The following is a 21,744-nucleotide window of genomic DNA, read 5'->3' as shown; positions in this document are numbered from 1 at the left end:
GTGGGGAGGCAGAGACGGAAGTACTGGGAAGTGAGCGTGATGGGGTGCATGATGTGAGATTCCCAAATAATCAATAAAGTTATTATGTTGCAGATGAAGCAGGCGAAACCGGAGAAGTACAGAATATTATAAAGATGGGTTCTTTTAGTTTTTTTAAAAAAAGATTTATTTATTTGTGATATGTGAGTATGGTGTAGCTATCTTCAGACACTAGAAGAAGTTGTTGGATCCCATGACAGATGGTTGTGAACCATCATGTGGGTGCCAGGCTTTGAACTCAGGACCTCAGAAAGAATAAGCAGTCAGTGCTCTTAACCATGGAGTCATCTCTCCAGCCCCCTATAAAGGTGGTTTTATGGCTTTCTATGGATGGTCAAAATACAAATTTGTTGACAAAAACCTGGGAAGCTCCTCCCATCGCAATAGTGACATTTTTCATCCCTACCTCGCACCACACAGGTCCCATATGTGTCATATATTATCACCCAGACACATAATAAATCTGTGGAGAAGTGAACATGCCCAGCCTCAGGGGACACTGCTGTTCTTTTGTTGCTGCAGTCATTTGGAACTCTGTGCCCGTTCTGGCTCGCAGATTTTTCTTCTCATTTCCAGTTCTCTCCCATCTCACCCCATCCGCTCCCATGTCTAAAATTGGTAACGTGTGCATCCAACCTCCTCTGAAGGACCGCGGGGGGGCCCTGCTCACACTGCTTTGTCCTGAGTTCTTCCTCCACAGCCTTCTCAGCAGCTCGGGGCAGGCGCCTTGGCCAGGACTGTGCACACAGAACTCAATACAGAGGGGCAGTTGTGGCCTCTGAGCTCTCTTCCAACACGGACTGGTGCTGTCTGTGCTTCTGCCCAAACTCCCCACTGACAGCGGGATTGAGGACCCCTCACACCCTGTGCTAGGCTCCATTCCCTCAGAGCTTCACACTAAGAGGTGCAAGACACCATCACTTTTGCATGCCTGACTATGGCACTATGAAAGTTAACATTCAGGGCTGGAGAGATGACTCAGCGGTGAAGAGCACTGACTGCTCTTCCAAAGGTTCCGGGTTCAAATTCCAGCACCCACATGATGGCTCACAACTACCTGTACAGCTACAGTGCACTCATATACATAAAATAAATAAATCTTTTTATAAAAAGGAAGGAAAATTAGCATTGACATCAAAGAATTAAGAGGAACAGAATCAAGCTCACAGCGGGGAAGAGTGGAGAAGGCAAACTATCCCTCAGCCATCTCTGCCAACACCAAAAGCCACTGTAGCCTTTGAGGTTGTATCAGGCAAGATGTGATCACAAAACCTGCAGCAAATTTAGTTTTGTAAGCATCCCTAAGTAGATAGGACAAAAGTAAGACAACTATTTTGAACAAAGATGTCTATCGTAGTCATTCTCTATACCAAAAAGATGTTCGGCACAACCCTGTTAACTAAAGCAGCGTCTTACAGACCACAGCGTGCAAGCACGTGGAGACCTGTGACGCTTAGCTGGGAGGCTGGCTGTGCATAGCAGGCAGGGTTCAGCATGGCTGGCGGCTGCCCTCTCGATACCAATAGCACCCTTCCCAGCCCTGGCCGTCCAAGCATCAAAGGCCTTGCTCATCTGTCTCACGTTGGACGTGGGACGGATAATCAACCCTGGCTGAGAACAACCAGTACAGGTGACAAACAGCCACCAACTCGCCACAGGGTTGGGCAAGGGACAGGAAGGGATAGGTGCTGGGGAGGCGGGCACTCCGCTAGAAACCCAGAAAGTGTGTGTGTGCGCACGTGTGCGTGTTCTTGCGCGTGTGTGTCAGGGTGAGGCTTTGTGTCATCCTTTATGTTATTCCCTTGAGACAAGGTTCCTCACTGAATGTGGAGTCAAGCAGGAAGCTAGCAAGCTCAGCAATCCTCCAGCCTCCAGCCTTGAGGTTACCTGCTAAGCCACCTCTCCGTTTCTTGGTTCTTGATTTATTTTTATTAATTTAGAAGCAGACTCAGAGTTAAGACAATGCTGTCTGAGGCTCGCACAGGGACAGATGTCCACAAACCTTCTGCCAAGGGCCAGATCTCCAGGCCTAAGTCTCTGCCACAGTTACTGAAGTTGTTTTTGGACATGCAGTGGTGAATCGGCCACAGATAACATGTAAGCAAGGCATGGTGAACCCCGACCCTGGCAGTAAACTTTATTCGCAAGCATTGACATTTTACACACTTTCCATATCACACAATATTATGCGTCCTTAGAATTTTGTTTTTAACCATTTAAAAATGCCAGTAGCATTATTTGCTCATAGATCTATACAAACAGCCCCTAGACTGGTCTGAGGGGTGGTGCTGTCTGAGGCCTCTGGGCTACAGGGTACCTAGCTGTCTGCTATACCTAAGAGCTTGATTAGGAGATGGGTTGGAGATGGTGCTCAGGCTTGGCTGCAAGCACAAGAGGGATCCTCACTGCAATTCCTTTCTTGCTGCTCCCCCATCTTCAGCCCCACCGGACCCCCATGGGGTCCAGTATCCCACGGTTCCTCTTGGCACTGCCTATTGGGATGGCAGAAGGAAAACACTGCTTTTTGGTCTCTGTTTTCCTGTTAAGAACAGATTGGGTTGTCTGCCATCCTTCAATGTTGTTTTCTCGTGTTAGATTTATTTATTTTATGTGTATGGGTGCTTGGCCTGAATGCAAGCCTGCACACATAGAATGGGATGCCAGATCCCATTACAGACAGTTATGAGTCACCATGGAGTTGCTATGAATTGAACTCAAGACCTCTGGAAGAACAGCCAATCCTCTAAACCTCTGAGTCATCTTCCCAGCCTCTATTTTTTGCTGTTATTGAAAATAAAAGAAGCCGGGCGATGGTGGCGCATGCCTGTAATCCTAGCACTCTGGGAGGCAGAGGCAGGCGGATTTCTGAGTTCAAGGCTAGCCTGGTCTACAGAGTGAGTTCCAGGACACCCAAGGCTATACAGAGAAACCTGTCTGGAAAAAAACAAATAAAAAAAAAAAAAAAAAAAAGACCATTGATGGCATTAATCTAGATGTTTGCTTGGTTCCTAAGGCCCCAGAAAGCTTTTTAACATGAATTTCCTAATTTCTTACTGACTTTGCCACTGAATGACTTCCTTGTCCTCCCAACGGCCCTTTTCTTTGACAATAAAGAGAGAAAACACCGATGGCCTTCTTTTCCCACAGAGGCAGCCCCTGAGGCAGAGTGTGAACATGTGGTGATGTGATCCAGGAGGGAAGCCATCATGGCTCTGAGCCTGCATCCTGTGAGTCCGGGTGTCCTTAGAGCTGGCTCTGCTGGGACCACCGCAAAGCCTGTCTGGGACAGCTCAGGGCCTCCGTCATCCTACCCATCAGAAGCAGCAAAGGAAAGTATGGGGCGTGGCACAAGAAGGCTGAGGAGTGGAGAGAGAAGTGAAAGGGGCAGAGAGCTGGAGGGATGGGCCTTTCAGAGAGTCTGAGGAGAAGGGAAGTCGGGAGGCTAAAATGAAACAGGAGTGGGCCGGGGAGCAGGTGCAAAGGGCAACCGAAAATGTTTCTGGCATCGGTAGTCAAACAGGTTAGGCAGAGGGCAGCATCTTCAGCTCTGGGAGCCCTGTGTGCGTGGGTGTGGGGTGGGGTGGGGCGGGTGTGTGTGTATGTGTGTGTATGTGTGTGTATGTGTGTGTGGGGTGTCTCTGTTCTCCTCCCCCACCCCCACCCCACTGTTAAAGGACCCTACATTCCAAAGCCTCGTCAGGTCTTTTGAGGCTCTGCCAGCTGTTCTAACCATCCTGGGATATGAAGGTCCCCCGGTTGGAGGTGTGTGTGTGTGGGGGGGGGGGCTTGGTTGTTTCTCCCCAGGCTAAGACAGAAGGCAAGGCCAGAGCCTCCCCAGTCAGAAATTCCAGAGAGAGCTCAGAGGAGCAGTGGGAAGGGAGCCAGTTGGGGGGCAGCCCTGGGGTCAAACAGCCTGGTGTTTTGTTTTGGTTTTGTTTTGTTTTTTAAAGTCACTTCCCAGGCTTGAGAGAGCAAGACAAAGGGACCAGAGGGTGGCCCACTGTGTGCAGGGACTCAGTTCCCCAGGCCTAAGCAAATAAATCCCGTGATTGGCACTTCTGCCCAAGGTTCCTTCTTTGTCACAAGCTCAATGCTTGCCTATAGCAAAAGGGCAGAGGTCCTCCTAGGGCAGCAATAAAGTTGCTAAGTGCTATATCTTACCAGGCCTTGCTCGGGGTGGTGGGGAAGAGGGTCTGCTGGGTAAGCACTCCTGGGCTCCAAGCCATTGTGAGGGTCAGTATCTGTGAACAAAAGCCACCGAGCACCTTGTTTGGCGTCTCCTTCCAGGTACAGCACAAGACAGAGGAGTGGCCCACCAAGCAGGCTGACCTGCTGCTTAGCACACAGTCCCTGCCAGTGTCTTACTGGACATTTCTGGGATTTCTTGATTTAGCAGCAGTCAATGCGTCATAAACTTGGGGTGAGTGGGCTGGGTAGAACACTTGCCTAGCATAAACAAGTCCCTGGGATCAATCCCCAAGGTTGCAAAAAATAAGTGCAAGTTGGTGATGAAGAGTCCCAGAAGGGGCAGCGTTGAAGACCCTGAGACGGAGCGAAGTCTGAGGTGCCTGGATAGAACACTGTTAGGAATCCATTCTACCCTGGGCCTCACCACAAAGGCGAGAAAGCGTTCAGAGACCAGGAGAGGAAGAGGAGAGATCAGGTTCCCACCAGAGTCAAGTGACAATGAAACAGCTGTCCAGGACTCTGAGGGGAGCTTCAGCAATGGGCAGGACAACTTGGCTCCTGGGGATAAGATCAGACATGTCCACCTGGGGATGGGGGTGGTCCTTCAAGCTCCGGAGGACCCTTTCCCTCCCTTCTCTCGAGGCCATCATTTCCGGGGGCCTCCGTGAGAGCGTACAGAAAAGAGAAACTCCCTTTTCCCTGTGACACACTCCGTTCTTCCTGGCATAGGTCGACACCTGTGTCACCAATTTCTGGGCAGCTCAGTGGCAAACTGAACAGGCAGGGGGTCAAAGGGGGTTTCTGGAGGTCTCAGTGTCTGTGCTGAGGAAGAGATTCACTCAGTCTCTGAGGGGTTCATGCCATGGCAGCACTTAGAAGTCTCCCTTGCTGCGCTCTGGAACATATCCATGCACAAGAAACTCCCTGGTTGTCACTGAATTTCTCAAATATGGATTCTGAGCATGTTCTTCACAGGGAGGCTCTAGCCCTGGACTCTGACAGGAAGATGAAGGTTGCTTGTCAAATTCCATGTATGCCTCCTCTGCTGTTCCCGAATACTGGCTATGGGGGTCTTGAGAAACGACCTCAGCTAACACCGAGGGCTCCTTAAAGCACTGCCCTGCGGGACAGTCAGGCCTAGACGGGGAGGTCACGTACTCATTCGCTTCTCCTCCGCAAATGCTCTCCAGACCCTTTCCGGCTTCCTCTGTCGAAACCACTTCCAGAAAATTCTCAAAGTTCACCACCAGCTTGTCAATGAGGTCGGCAGGGACAGGATATGGCTTTAGGACCCTGTCTTCTGTGTTCCCAGAGTTTTCAGGCTCCTTCATCTTTGACTTCTACAAAAGAGACAAAAGGGCCACAGCCCAGGGTCATGTAAGGAGTGCAAACAAGTGAGCAGAATCATTTGATTTGGGACACAGAAGCCCTGCCCCTAACATGGCCCCCACATCCCTCCCTGGGCCAGACAGTGACCAGGTACTCCCTCAGGAGCTGGGCAAAGGTACCCCACTTCCCAAGGAGCAATACTCAACGGCCCGCGATCTTTTAGAGAGCTCAAGGTTATTTTCCAGACCATATTTACAAGACTCCAGGTGAGATGAGAAGCCTTAGGGAAAAGTCAGAAAGGCAGAAGACACCACCAGAAGATGTAAGGTGGCCTCACAACAGGGCAGGGTCTCTGTCACCTTTGTCTGCTGCCGACCTGGCCCAGTACCCGGTGGTGTACAGTTTGCAATTAAACAGTACATGCTACAGAGGGCTGTCCCAAAGACTATGCAAAGCATTTCTCCTCAACTTAATAAATAGGAGAGCAAAAAGGCCAATATAACAGAAGCGAAGACAAGGAGGGAGCAAAGCCAGAGCTCATTATTACAAAATGGCCATGTATTATTTTTTTTTTTTAAATTCTAAATTGAAGAAAAAGACTAATGTTTTAAATTCTTGCATTGAGGCCAACCAGGGAAAGGACTTTTAATACTGAGGATCTCAGAGCTACATTTGCCTGGGGTGATTTCCACTTAAGGGAGAAGTCATGGTAGATATATTTCAAGTTTCCTATTTAAAAATATCCTGAAATAGAGGATTTCTACTTGAAAACACACACACACACACACACACACACACACACACACACACGCGTGCGCGCGCGCGCGCGCGCACACACACACACACACACACACACACACACACACCAGGAAACCCTACTGCTAATTAAACAGTAACACCTGCCACTTGTCACAACTCAAAGCTGCCTTTGGTTTGCCATCTCCCTCCGTACAGCTGTGTCTCTGAAAAGCCCCCCAGATTAATTTGCTCTTGGTTGCTCTTTAAATGCCCTCAGAGGTGGTAGTCAGGCTCTCTTGCCCCCATCAGAGAGCCAATCTGTGAAACAATTCTTCCATGGTATCCTTATAGGATCATTTCTATGGTGGGAAATACCTCTTGAGGGTCCTTCTTCCAGTCTGGAGTGCGAGTCTGGAAGCCACAGTAGGAAGGCTGATTCCATCTTCCCATTCAGCTGTTCCCTGGGTCTTTCAAACATTCAGCTCTTTTTCTGTTAACCATGGGCAAAGTTTCTCCCATTCCCGTTCACCTGGTCCTCCTCCCCCCCAGCCAGTCTGCACAATTTTCTGGACAAAACCCAGTAACGTGTACCTTGAAATCATCTCCAATCCATGTGGCTAAACTACTTTCAGCAGGGTTGGGGATGTCAGGACAACACAGACAAGTCAACCGGCTGTTAAAAGATGAGATTTTAAGAGAGGAGGTGAGTTCAGGACATGGTCCATGCATAGTGTGTGGCTGACCAAAGGGCAAGTTTACTAAAGGCAACCGTATGACTCCCTGCTCAAGAAGGGTCTGGTTGGTTTGAATGAGAATGGCCACCACAGGCTCACATGTTTGAATTCTTAGTCGCCAGTTAGTAGAACTGTTTGGGAAGGATTGGGAGGTGCTGCCTTGCAGGAGGAGGTGTGTCACTGGGGTTAGTGGAACTGTTTGGGAAGGATTAGGAGGTGCGGCCTTGCAGGAGGAGGTGTGTCACTGGGGTTAGTGGAACTGTTTGGGAAGGATTAGGAGGTGCGGCCTTGCAGGAGGAGGTGTGTCACTGGAGGTTTCAAAAGCCCACCCATTCTCAGTTATCTCTGTCTGTCTTGTAGTTGTATTTCAAAGTATGAGCTCTCAGCTACTGTTTCAGAGCCAAGCCAACCTTTTTGCTGCCATGCTCCCTACAGTAATGGTCATGGATGGTCTCTGACCCTCTGAAACTGGAAACCTCAAATAAAAACTTTCCAAGTTGCCTTGATAATGATGTCTTATCACAGAAATAGAAAATAATCAAGACATAATAATAAAAGCAGCTGCCCAGATTTCTATCCAATAGGAGTAAGCGTTTACACTCTTGACTGACAGGAAGTAGGAAGCAGTTACCTATGGGACAACCCAAAAGGAGATGCTTCCCCACATAATCATATCCTCACCCTCCTTTCTCTATCACCCACATATCTCCACCCTGGTCCTGATGTTGGAAACTGCACTACAGTCACAAAAGCATTCTCAGGAGCAGTTGATGCACTAACTACTCACACTTCTGCATAGCGTTCCCAAAGGATGTTTCCAACTTTAGCACCAGCACCGCCCATTAATCAAAACACACATTCCTAATCTTTATCCCAGAACTCTGAGTCAGAAACTCGGGGCTGGATCCAGTTCTGACATGTGTCTAGATTGAAGGTTGTTACTTAATATGATGCACAAAAGTGTGTGCTGTGACTTGGCTGCAGTATATTGATTGTGATTGAGGTTGACATTAGCTTAGTCACAAATGAGGCCCAGCTGCTGGGCAGAGAAGGCTCAGAAGGGCCAGTGTAGATCACCCTACCAAGGAGGGACATGGAGGCAGCCTAAGGCTCACTGCAGGGAGAAATACGGATGCTGAAGACAAATGTCTTTCCCCACACTGGCAGAAGCAGGCAGGACAAATGTCAGCCCTCCAGCTCTATACACAAAGAACAGAACTGTGCTCTCATCCAGTTGGCTAACACCCCGGGCTCAGTCTCTTTTCTGCTCTAGCCTTGCATGACAGACATTGGCAGACAGACGTGACAGACAAGGCAGGTAGCATTCCCTTGGCCTCAGAAGAATCTAGACTCAATGTACAGACCTGCACAAATATGTCTTCTTGTTTGTGGGACTCCTCATGAGTCTGAGGGTATGGCCTTTAATCATTCCCATACATATGGACCAAATGAATGAATGAGCAGCCCTCCCCTGGGGCGGGGTCTCCTCTCACACCAGGTACCATGATGGCAACCTGAGTTTCTGTTGCCAATTTTTAAGACATTCACTGTCAATTATGAACTCACTTTGGCTTTCTGAGTCCAAAAGTCACTGTTTTGATGCTAAGTAGAAGAAGGCCTGCTCCAACCAGAGATGTTAGAAGGACAATTTCAAAGACACCTTTGTGACAAAGAAAACAAAATACTGTTGTCAGTAAAGGTTCCTGACTATTTGACAAGAATCAAATATTAACTTTTTCTTTAACTTTTCTTTTTCTTTTTTCTTTAGCAACATTTCTCATTAATTTCCTATTTAAATCTAATTTATTTCTATTGAAACCACTGGGATTTTGGTTCCCTATCTAGCTGCCTTCTCGCTATATAACATGATAGATACTGATATATTTTCTTTTGTGTTATTATATTTTACTTATATAGAATAATGGGTTTTATTGACATCTCCAAATATTACATATTATTACATATTACTGATAGATGTTGGGTTTGCCAGCGTCATCTTCCAAGTTTTTTTTTTTTATTTAGTCAATACTTACTAGCATAACTATTAGCCAGCCATTATTCTGAGAAATAAAACAAACAAATAAGCAAAAAAAAAAAATAGTCAGATCCTTACTCACATGGTTCATATATCCTGAGGTGGAAAAACTCACATGATAAACTTTGACAGGTAATCTTTGATTTGTTGATTTGCCTGGACTAAGAGATACCTACAGAATGGTAAATACATGCTCTTGTGTGTCTGTGAGGGTGAGTCCAGAGGACTGACATGGGAGAACACTTAGGGGGGGAACCACCCTGAATGTAGGCAATACCATCTGATAGGCTGGCAGTGCCAGCTGATAGGTCGGCAATACTACCAGATGGGATAAAAGTCAAAAAAGAGAAGGAGGGTCAGTGAACCCAAGTTCCTTTTGTCCTGGTCATGAAAATTGATTGCTGTGGCCATCACCCACAGATTCCTGACTTCAGCTAAGCGAGCCTTTAGACACAGACTCCCTCTATCAACTCTCAGAGAGCTTCCAGGCCTCCATCTTTAGATGGGGACTGCATCGTTAGCCTCTACTCTTGTTCTAAAGATTCAGATTTCTAAAGATTCAGACTGAGCAGCGACCAGGGTCTCTACTTTGGCAGCATGGTAAATGTCACTGCTGGAGAACCAATCACTTAAACCATATCAGTTCTGTTATCCTAGAGTCCTGTGTAATAGAATAGCCTTAAGAGTACTTCAGATCAAATAGAGTAATTAGGGCAAAGTGGGAAGGAGGTTAGCCTCTTAATCTTATATTTATTTATGTATCACTTATTTAATTTTCCAGATAGGGTCTCAGTGTGTGGCCTGAACTCACCATGTAGGCTGATCTAGCCTTATACCTTAGACCTTCCTGCCTCAGCCTCCTGGGTGCTGAGGCTGGTGTGCATCTCCATGCCTGGCTAGACCTAATCTAGAGCCTGCCCTGGATTGTGGAGAAAAGCAATGGGAGATGCAAAGCTTTGAAGAAGGAAACAGTCAGAAGGTGTTAGGAAATGAGGTAAGAGGCAGGTAGGTTGTATTTTGTTTAAAATATGAAGCCGTGGCTGGTGAGTTCAGGGAATCTAGAACCTTAAATGGTGGCTGCTGTGTCTGAGCGGGTTCTAGAGGGCTGGGAGATGGTTAAGAGCACTGGCTGCTCTCCACACCCACACAGCTGCTCACAACTGCCTGCAACTCTAGTTGCAAGTGGTGTGAGACTCTGCTGTAATCTATTCAGGGATGTGAGGCACATAAGTTCACTCACACGCATACATACATTAATAATAATAATAATAATAATAATAATAATAATAAATAGTCTTTCATAAAAAGGAGAATGGGTTGTGGAGGATCTAGGAGGGAAGTAGAGTGGTCTTTAATCTACAGACCAAGGAGAGAACTTCTAGGTTCCAACACAAAATCATTCCTTCAATTTGATCTTGAGAGGAATTTTCATGAGGTGACACAACTTGTACCCAGCGTTCTAAAGCTGTAACATGATTTTAAAAAATTATTTTAGAAATAGTATCAAAAAGAATATCAAGACAGCATTGTTAGGCTGCAGAACAGAGCGTGCTTCCTGTGTAAAGCCCTGTGTCCTGCTCACGGTTTTCAGAGCCACTGTCTACTTTATTCTTCAGGAATATAGATAATAAGAGGCTTTTAGGATCCAACAAGAAGACATTTTTGGCAGATAGTAGTTATTTAAAAACTTATCGGTATTGCTTGAATTTGTTTGATTGATTGATTGATTGATTGGGACAGGGTTTCTCTGTGTAGCCCTGGCTGTCCTGGAACTCACTTTGTAGACCAGGCTGGTTCTTCTTTTTCCTTTGCCTATTACACATCCTCAGCTTTTATATCCTCCTTAACTACCACATGAAACTATTATATTTCACATTATTGTTATATCTAACAAATTTGTCTTGCTTTTCATGTTTTCAATGTAAAAGCTGATAAGTTGAATACACACATCTTTTTGCAAACAAACAAAATGAAACAAAGGCCCCACCCCAGATGGCAACATGAAGTCTCTTGTCAGTGACCTTTGATCAACCAATTTTTTCCTTCCAAGGTTCTATTGCTCAACTCTTGACATTTAGAAATGGGTGAGCGTGAGCTCAGGCAACAGCCTTTGACGTGGCTGAGGCTGAGGTGGATGCTGTTTGCTTCATCTGGAGATTATCTGAGGCTGCCTATCAGGAAGGATCAAAATGACCTGTCCATCTAACCCGGCCCTCGCTTTGCCAGCTCCTTAGTAATTCCTCCTCACTTCCCTTCCTGGGAGGCGAGTCAGCTGGAGAGAGCAGAAGTCACGCTCTGCTGCCCTCTGCTGACTTCTGACAAATGGCTTTCCAACCCAAAGTAAACTCCAGAATGAGGCCTGAAACTCTAGAATGAGACTCACTGATTGACTTTGTCTTGAAGTTTATTTTCTTGCCGTTGGTACTTCCGACTCTGGTGCTGGCCATGACCCAAACAGTGTAAGTGGTCCTTCGTGTCAGAGACTCCAGGTCATACTGAAGGGCATGGGAGTTAACAGTCTTGGCTGAAAGGAAGAATAGAAGCTGAACAGTACAGCAAGCCAAACTGAAAATGTGCTTTAGCATTGAGCCAGAGTGCCCTGATGCATAATTCTAGCTGCTCAACTTCAGCTTAAAACAAGTCCATCAACATGTATCAATGATCTAAACATACAAGCTAAAAGTATAAAATTCTTCAAAAGCCCAAATAACTAATCCACAACTTTGGATTGTAAATGGTATTAAAAAAAAAAAAAAAAGATACCCAAAGCACAAGCAACTACCTAAAAAATATTAAAGTGAACTTCATTAAAGTTAAGAAGCTTCTGTTCATCAAAAGACAGTATCAAGACTGAAACAACTATCTACAAAATTGAAGAAAATATTTGTAAGTTATATATTAGATAAGGAGCTTATACTCATGATTCAAGGAACTCATAACCCCAAAACTACAAAGACAATCTAATGTTAAAATGGGTGAAGAAGTTAGAAGACATTTCTCTGAAGGAAATATGCGAGTGGTCAACAACTACATAAAAAGGTGCTTGATATCATTAGTGACTACGGGCAAAAACGTTTTCTAAATGAGATACCCCTTGGAAAACACACGCTGTCACATTAACCTATTTTTTTTTCAATGAACGCAAAACCTTGTGCACACTCGATCCATGCCTGGGCTCCCAGCTGCCTCCTCAGCCACGGTTACCTCTGTGAACTAATCTGAAGCGGTAATCTGTAGACAGAACCTGGCAGCCCCCCCCAGAGCCTATGGGAGGAGGGGCTGGGGGACAGCTGATGAACACGGACCTTCCGCATGGAGGGGGAGAAGAGAGGGCTGGTGACCTCACAGTTAGGTAAATGTCGAGACCACTCAACTACACACCTTCAAACATTTAGTACCAAGTTTTACATCATGTATACTATAATATAGCAAACTCAAATTTAGCCTAAACTGGAATCCAAGCATAGCCCAGAGCTTAGGATGTCAGAGGATAGTGTGGACTCAAAAATTAAGCTCCGAGCAATGGGCAGTATAGTTTAGGCTTAAAGAGCTCTGCCCTAAGACAAGTGCTATCAAACAAGATCTGTCCCTGCATCTGAATCCATTCTTTAAGATGGGCAGATCCCACCCAAGACGATGTTGGAAAAGTCTGAGGGGACCCACCCATTCTATGACTGAGTCAGGAGAGATCACATCAACTCCTCCCAGCCCTCCTCGGGACGCTTTTATACTTTTACAACTCATGAGGTGGTGCTCTCTGCTATAATTTTAGAGAGGTACAAAGAAGCTAAGTATTGGGATAAGTGCGCAGGTCACAGCCCCGGGAGCCACCTCTGTGTCAGGTCTATTCATATCATCTGGGGGCAGCGGAGGGGTGGACTGAGGGGCTCAGCTTGGCCATGTGAACACTTACAGAGTTCTTTTCCACCTTCAGCTTGGTAAAATACCGTGTAATTGCTGATAAATCCATTTCTTTTACTCTTGGGAATCTCCTTCCATGTGATAGTGGCTGTCTTCAGACCAATGTTCTCCACCCCGGCCTCAGGACCTTCTCCTGGAGCTTCAGAGCACAGAGAGATTAAAAAATCAAAATACCTGGTTCTGGAGAGACTCAGTGAAACAGTATTCGGCAAAACCAGAACAGGGAAGTGGGAAGGGGTGGGTGGGAGGACAGGGAAAGAGAAGGGGACTTAAGGGACTTTCGGGGAGTGGGGGGCTAGAAAAGGGGAAATCATTTGAAATGTAAATAAATTATATCGAATAAAAAAAAAAAGAAAAAAGAAAAAAAATCCCCCCCCAAAAATCAAAATACCAAGGCTGAATCATACCCCAGAGATCAACAGCTGCCCTCGAGTTGCTACCATTGCTCAACAAAAACCACAATGCTGGGGTTGGGATACGGAGGTTGAATGGGAGGCTGAGGAAAAAAATTTGTAGAGATTTCTTTTTCCCCCAAGTCAAGTATCTTATATAAGATGATAAAGAAGTTCAAAGCCCCAAGAAAATGTACTTTTGTGTAGGTCCCAAATGAATTCCAATTAGCATCCAGCTTTCATTCCTGTCTGTAAAGTGTAGCTATGATCAGTCGATGACTAACTTCTCCAGCCTACCTTTATACAGCAGGAGACACTTTTCATTGGTGAATCTAGAAGATGATCATTTCTAAATGGATAAAGTCTGAGTAATGTGTGTTTATTGTCTCATAAAAGTTACCTGGGAGGATGCAAGATAGCCCAGCGGGGAAGGCTCTTGCTATGAATGCATAAAGTCATGTAAAAAGCTGGCCAAGGTCTATTATAAGATCAGAACTGAAGGGGTGAAGACAGGAGATCTCTGGGGATTTCTGGCCAGCCAATGGGCAGCTAGACTAATGGGCAAGCCCCAGGACCCAGGGAGAAATCTCAAATCATAATCAAGGTGAATGGCTTCTGAGAAATGACAAGTAAGGCTGACTTCTAGCCTTCATACATATGCACCAAAACACCCATGACCAACACGCGCCCACACATGTACGCACTCCTAGAGAACCATTGTTAACGTGTGTATGATGACCTTGGTATGCTTCCTGAATTGATCTTAATGTTAACTTTGGGGACTGCCTCAGTTGCTGTTTTGTTGTGACTCCTTTGCAAGGAGTTTCACCTCTGTGAGCTTTGATTCCCCATTGTAAAGTGGGAATTGACTGGACTTGTTGAATTCTTCATATCTATCCACCTTTGAAATTTAGTGACTCTATACCCTGGGCCCGAGTGTGTCAGACACACACAGTTGAAGATGAATGTTAAGGTGTGGTAGAAATGAGCCTTGAAACAGCCCTGCATCTGAACTTGTAAGAGCCTCTTTCCTTCCCCCAAAGTTGGCCCACACATACCTTTTTCTTTGGCATAAGCTTGGATTGAGTATGGCTCTCCGACTTGGTGTCCCAACACTGGATACACTGATATATTATAGCAAGTGAAAGGTTTTAATTTATCTTGAGGAGAGAGAGTGGGGAGAGAGAGCTGTGTAAGTACACATAATGGCAGAGTAGAAAAAATGGAGGACCGAGCTGTGGCCTAAGACTTACAGAAGACGTCCTGTTTCTCTCCAGTGCCTGCTCTTGTTCTGAGCTGTTCTAACTCCCAGAATTAAACTGAGACAAATCTAAGGAAGTTACAGCTCCATCATGAAGGAGGGGGGAGCGAGGGGCATTCTTCCTCCATCAATGATTTTATCATGCGACTTGGGGACATACTGAATAAAATTTCGCCCTTCTGACAACAGCAAATACTCAAGTACCTTTAATTCTAGTTCTCTACCTGTCCATGGTCCTTCATAAGGCTTTGTGTTTGTTTTGTTTTCTTTTGTTTTAGGATACAAGATCTCATGATATAGCCCAGGCTAGTCTTAAACTCAAGATCCTCCACTTGCTTCAGCGTCTTCCAGAGGGCTGGGATTATAGATACTACCTCGCAGGGCTCATTCATTTCTTAACACAGATGCCATTAAGTACTGGGCAACAGGAGAAATGATGAGACTTAAAGGCAAACTTAGCTTATGTCTTATATGGGAAATGGACTTACTAAGGATGGGGGCCAGCTCTTAAGCAGGTCACTAGAATAGAAGGGAGTTCCTGAAGTAGGACAAGTGGGACCCAAACTCTGGTGTTACCCAGGATAATGGGACTCTCCTCTGGTGGGTGTTAAGACCATGTTTCTTTTGGACAGGACCACTACATTCATGAATTTACAGCAGTCGTGATTGTCTGCACAGATAAACCCAGTCAACATTCCAGTATGCAATGGGAGGGTGTATGAGAATGAGACCCACCTCGAGCTGAGGCACTATAATAGGCAGTTGATGGGTGATCGGGGCAGGAGAGTCCATTTTCTTCAAGGGTGTGTCCTTCACTCCCCAGTAGGCTAACCACTATCAGTGGGTGGCCCTACACCTATGCCTATATGGGCAGCACTAATTCTACTCAGTAGATTATTTAAAAATGTAAAAATAAAGGGAGGGACAGAAAGTTGGGGGGTTGGGGAGAAGTGGGGAGTAGATCTGGGAGGAGTTAGTTAGATATAAGCAAAATTCATTGTATCTTCATATGAAATTATCAGATTCAATTAACATTATTTTTAAAAGCCTTCCCTTTTTTCTGTTAAATTATGATTAGCACTGGCAGGATAGCTGGTGAACATTATTGTTTCCTGTACCTCCATTAACATGAGTGGATAAGTTTATGTTTGCTTCCCGCCTGGGAACAGGCTTTCTGTGCCAGCTTTGCCTGGGAAATGCTGAGAGCCATGACAGTTACTAATCTCCAGTGCTGTCCACACAGCCTTCAAAGCTGATCTAAATGAAACCAAATCCTGCACCAAGGGAGCCTGCGGGCCGAGCCAACTACCTTGCTCGATGGTCCAGTTGGTGACCTGAGACACAGATTCCCAGGAAAGAGCGGGGAACTTGGACTCTGCAGTTTCTGGGAGCCACTCCACGATCCAAGTGTCCACCTCGGGGATGGAGCTCTGCCAGCTCACCACCAGCAGGGGCTCAGCTATGCGGGCCTGCATGGCCTTGATGCACTGGAAGGCTGAGGAGAGGAGAGGAGACTGGTTCACAAATGCACCCGAATGCACCAGCCCCACTGCATCCAGTCACTGCCAAACTGCAAAGGGTCACAGTTCAAGATCTCCATTGTAGCTCTGAAAAATTCCCTCCTGTCCCTGTCCTCTTCCCTTATCGAATATCTCTGATGGTTAAATGCCTTTTAAATCTGCTAATGGAATTCCAGAAATGGGTCTCACTCATGAGCTAGGATCTGGAGGGACTTGTAGCCTATGTATCCTCTGTGAGTCAAAATCTCCAAGCAGGAGAGGAAACCTATCCTCATGCCTAAAAGCTGCAGCTCATGGGCTCCTTTCTCAAACCGGCTCTGCACTTGAGATTACCACTGCTAACCCTGGAAGCTCAGTCAGGTAATTCGCCACCCTGCAAAAGTCGCTGGGTTGCAGAGGATGAAGGCGAGGCAAGGGCAGGGCAATGCAGGAAGCACAGAGCTTGGGCATTGGCACCTCTTCCTCAGGCTCCTGCTGCTCCTCCCCTGCTTGCCCTGCCCACAGCTGTTATGTGTCAATGAATATTCTCCAAAATGATACCCCTGTGCTACAGAGAATGACTTTCGTGGAAATGAGACCACCGTAGATGTAGGGCGGATGGTGGGCCAATGTAACTGCTGTTCTTATGAAAAAAAAGGGGGGAAATTAGGGGAGAGCAAGGCTGGGAAGATGGCTCAGTCAGTAAGGTGCTAAAGATACAAGCACAAGGAACTGAATTGTGATGCTCAAAATCCACATAAAATGCTTAGTTTAGGGGACTTGAGAGGCAGAGACAGGAGGATCCTTGAACCTGTCTCCTTATCGCTGAGATGGCTCAGTAAAGAGAAAAGAGTAAAGAGAACACACTTCTTGCAGAAGACTGGAGTTGGGTTCCCAGCACCCACACTAGATGCTCACAGGTGCCTGTAACTTAAGCTCCAGGGGAATCTAATTCCTCTGGCCTCACATGCACATACCCACACACATATACACATAATTAAAAATAAGAAAAATAAATCTAGAAGGGTGTGGTGGTGCATGCCTTTAACCTCAGCATTTGGAAATTCTAATACAGCTGGGTGACATAGAACATCCACACACACAGACACACACACACACACACATGCACACAACACATATATGCATACAAGCATGTGCACACACACGCAACACATACATGTACACAAGCATGTACGTATACACACATACACACACACACCTAACTTAAAAAAATGAAGTGGAGAACAATTGAAGAAGAAAACTGATGTCGGCCTCTGGCCTCCATACATGTGTACAAATTAATATGCACAGAAACCACACACAAAAGAAAAAGAAAGAAATGAAGCAAGCAAGTAAAGATGGAGAGGTAGAGAGGAAGAAATTGGAGATATTGGAGCTTCCCTAAGCCAGGGTCTAGGGCCACAAGAAATATGAAAAGGTTGAAAGGGATCCTCCTCTAGAGACTCAGGGGAGCATGGTCCAGTCCACAACTTGCTTTGCCATACCTCTAACCCCCCAGAACCTCAGGACAGTGTGTTTCTGTTGTTTGAAACCACCCACTTGGTGGTGGCTCACAGCAGTAGCCTTAGGACAGTAAGATAGTACCTTTGCTTAATTAGCCTCTGGCCTGTCCTCCACTTCCTCCTCTGGTTCCCTGGAGGCACTCTCTTACCAAGTGAGCTGGCAAGGACTCCTGCCCTGAAGATGAGTGAGCACACCTCCAGACCTCATAGTCCTCCAGCTCACCAATCCTGGAGCCCCAAGAGTGGGAGAGCCAGGTGTAATGTGCCAGGTCTGCTGCAGGGGCTGGGAAGAAGATCATGTGGAGGTCGGTAAGGAGTCCAGAACTATGAATCAGCCATGCAAGAGGGAACGCTTGGCCTCATTAAGTGCCAAGAGAAAAATTTCTAAATCATCCTACTGAATAAAGACTAATCACCATTCTTCATCAAGAACACCTTGGGCGCTTGCTCTTGAAAGACTCTCGAGAGTAAGAGGAAAACATGACCAGCCATGGAGGCAGGGAAAAGGTCTGACTGTGAATATCAGCGATACCTTGTGACAGTCATGAAGACGGCCACCCTAGATCTGGCCCAACGTTCTCAGGGCCAGTTCAGACTGAGACCCAACTCTCTCCCTGATGGGAGAAATGGCAGTGGGCTGTCCCCACTGCCCCTCAGGCCAACTCACTTCACAAGTGGCCTTGCCTTTCCACAGCCTGTACCAGACCAATCCTGCCTGTGACTGAAGACACATAAATTTCAAGAAGTTAAAGAGTAGAGACCCTGGAGGGTTATCTCTGCCGATCCTTTACTTTAAAGATGACACCCACAGAGGCAGATAACCATCTTGGCTTGTCAGGATCTGTCACCAGAATTCCAAGTCACAGTACTGTGGTGAGAATTTTGGTTTCTTTAAAAAACCCAGTCTGTTATGTTATGCGAATATGTCTTTGTTGTAATCCCATGGGACAGCTTTAGAATATCCATGCCACTGTGATTTGTCTCATGCTCTAGGAGAGGCGTGATTTTTTTTCCAGCTACAGATAGTTTATGTTTAGAATTCTGGGGACTCAAGAGGTCATAAATTCAAGAGCCCAGAGGGGGCCGGTGACAGTTGCTGCTGGTTCCTGCTGCTGATTCAGCTCTTGCTGGATTGCTGGCTGGTGGTTGAAGATATTCTGATGGCAAAGATTGGACTTGCCCCAGGGAACTTGATACCCCTAAGCAGCAGGAAGTAGTCTAAGAGGTCTATGCCCCCTTTCCCCTCTAACCTTCTTTCTCTCTGATCTAGGGTTAGGGGTTGGAAAGGATTAGGGTATAGTAAGGGTAGCTATAAGAACCCAATAAAGTAGTCAAAAGCTTAGCTACATACTATGAACACTAATTCTAAGATAAATACATCACCCCAGTTTAGTTAATGCAGATGTGGGCTGGGATTGCACTGGAAAAATCTTGTACAAATCACAAAACTTTCCTGGGTCTTTTCAGCATGCAGAAGTCACACCTAACAGAATTTGCCTCGTGGGGGCATTTTGAGGCTGAGATAAGTCGTGCTGTCTTGTCATAATGCCTGACATAGCCTAATGCATGACACATGGTGATTGATCATAGTGATCCCAATGAGAGTCAAGCACCACCATTATTTTCCTACCTGGTTTTACTTCATTAAACAAAGCTCTGTAGAATGTCACTTTTCTGTGATAAATTATGATAAGCCCTGAACGAGCAGCCAGAGGTGTAATGGACATTATGTTCTCCTGTGTCTTCATTAACATGCTCAGATAATACCTTTTGACACATATATGTACCATATCAAATATCTGCTGTCATCAGTGATCACTGATACTGAAAAAGGGATGACCTAAGCTCTTCTAAGACAACCTTCTGCAAGCCTCCTCTCTAAAGAGCTAGACTAAGCATTTTAGTGTTCAGAGGCTACATGGTCTCTATCACAGTTACTCATTACACAACTGTTGTGCAAAGAAGCCACAGAGCACATGAAAACATGAACGGGGTAATAGTTAAAAAGTTCATTTGCAAAACAAGAATGCATTGGGCTCGATTTGGCCCATACCTTCTCTAGGACCATTATAGGTAATAGTTTCAATACCAAATCTAAAAAATCCTAAGTGAATTTAGCACAATTTTAGTTAAAGCATATTTTAGAATATTTTTAAATTGACAATCCATACCTAGTAGAAATATCGGAACTTTATTACGAATGATAGTGAGCTTCCGTAACCTAGTATCTAAGCGGTAGAGAGCTTGCCTGTATAATATGCATAGGGTCCTCGGTTTAATCCCCAGCATGAGAGAGGGGCACAGAGAGACAGGGAAACACACAGAGAACAATGACAATAGGGCTAGGGGTGTAACTCAATCAGTGGAGTGCTTGCCTAGCACAGTGGAGCCCTGGGTTCAATCCTTAGCACAGCATAAACCTGGTATGCTCGTACACTTGGGAAAGAGACATGAGGATCAGAAACTCAAAGTCATCTTTTGCTTCATCATGAGTTTGAGGATAGCCCAGTTACACGAGACCCTGTCTCAAAACAAACAAAAGGAACAGTAATCAGCACCAGACAAAAACACTTCCACAGATAATCTCACTTATTCCACACAATAGTTTTGTGAGATAGATGCATTAAGTAAGAGTTCCAGTTTACAAGCATCTTAAAGAGGTTAACTAGTTTGCCCAATGGGAGTGGTATCTTGTAGGAGAGCAAAGATTTGAACTCAGGGCTGCTGGACTCCAAGGACCACACTTCCACCCTCTGTTCTCTCTTGCTTCTCATTATAGGGCAATAGTGGGAACTGTGATTAATTACTTTTGACAGTATCTCTATTTAACAAAGACTATCAATTCCAATCACATATCATTTGTTTTAATGTCACTAGACTCTTAGACCCAAGAACTAGGATGTTAAGGACATTGACTCAAAACAGAAAATCATGAGCCTCTCAGAATTCTAAAATAAAAGCAGAGAAGTCAGTTAGGTTTAAGGGAGGAGAAGGGGAGAAGGACAGACAGCAAAGTGTAGAGCTGTTGTGCAGATGCCCGAACTGGGCCGGGCTAAGCAGACAGAGGTTCAGTCAGAGAGAACAGCTCCTTGATGTCTGTGCCAGCTCCTATGGTATTTGACATTCAGAAATTATAATTTTTTAATTTTAAAAAAGAAACAAAACCCGGCAAACAAACAAAAGCCTGCCCTCTGGGCCCACAATCAAGCTTCCTTGGGCAATACAACCAGACTCATCAGGGGAGGGCAGAAGAAGGAGGAAACTCTAATTTGGGTGATGGAGAGGAGGGATCTGGGAGGAGCTAGGAGAAGATGATATGCTCAAAATGCATGGCATGGAATTCTTAAGAATTAATAGAAGTATGTTTTTAAAGATTTTTTTCCTGCAAATGTCATCATTTAATTTTTCTCTACAGATGTATGAAATACCATTTTGTATGTGTACTATATTTTCATTATCAAACGTTTTTTACTTTATTAGATATTTTCTTTAGATATTAGATTTAGATATTAGATTAGATATTAGATATATTTCAAATGCTATCCCCTTTCCTCTCTGCTCACCCCCATCCCCCTTCCCTCTCCTGGCTTTCCCCTACTCTGGGGCAATGAGCCTTCATGGGTCCAAGGGCTTCTCCTCTCACTGATGTCGGACCAGGCCAGCCTCTGCTACCCATGTGGCTGGAGCCATTGGCCTCTCCATGTGTACTCTTATTTATTATGTCTGAGTACACTGTAGCTGTATCTCCAGAAGAGGGCGTCAGACCTCATTACAGATGGTTGTGAGCCACCATGTGGTTGCTGGGATTTGAACTCAGGACCTTGGGAAGAACAATTAGCGCTCTTAACCACTAAGCCTTCTCTCTAGCCTCAGAAGTATTGCTTTGTAAAAAGTACCACCTTCATGGGGTATGTATCCTCTTGAGGAGAGAAGTTGAGAGGAGGGAAGGAGAGGGAGAGGGAGGGAGGGAGGGAGGGAGGATGGAGAGAGAGAGAGAGAGAGAGAGAGAGAGAGAGAGAGAGGTGGAAGAGAGGGAGAGAATGAAGACGAGATGCTCTGTACAAACAGCAGAGTCCCAGTTATTG

General features: G+C 45.6%; 1 protein-coding gene across 1 annotated transcript in view; it reads right to left on the bottom strand.

The window, feature by feature from the left end:
- Il31ra (interleukin 31 receptor A) overlaps window positions 1-21,744 on the bottom strand; it is a 53,808-nt gene continuing 32,064 nt past the window's right edge. Inside the window, exons 9-15 of the mRNA XM_052159938.1 lie at window positions 15,947-16,132; window positions 14,435-14,536; window positions 12,977-13,123; window positions 11,447-11,587; window positions 8,595-8,688; window positions 6,886-6,967; window positions 1-5,567 (exon numbers count right to left, since the gene is read on the bottom strand). Coding sequence (XP_052015898.1) covers window positions 5,100-5,567; window positions 6,886-6,967; window positions 8,595-8,688; window positions 11,447-11,587; window positions 12,977-13,123; window positions 14,435-14,536; window positions 15,947-16,132 — 1,220 coding nt within the window. The 3' untranslated portion in view covers window positions 1-5,099. The remainder of the gene's footprint in view (window positions 5,568-6,885; window positions 6,968-8,594; window positions 8,689-11,446; window positions 11,588-12,976; window positions 13,124-14,434; window positions 14,537-15,946; window positions 16,133-21,744) is intronic.

Source organism: Apodemus sylvaticus, chromosome 16, assembly GCF_947179515.1.
Source record: "Apodemus sylvaticus chromosome 16, mApoSyl1.1, whole genome shotgun sequence".
In the NCBI taxonomy this organism is placed as follows: domain Eukaryota; kingdom Metazoa; phylum Chordata; class Mammalia; order Rodentia; family Muridae; genus Apodemus; species Apodemus sylvaticus.
This window is presented reverse-complemented; position numbering and strand designations above follow the sequence as displayed.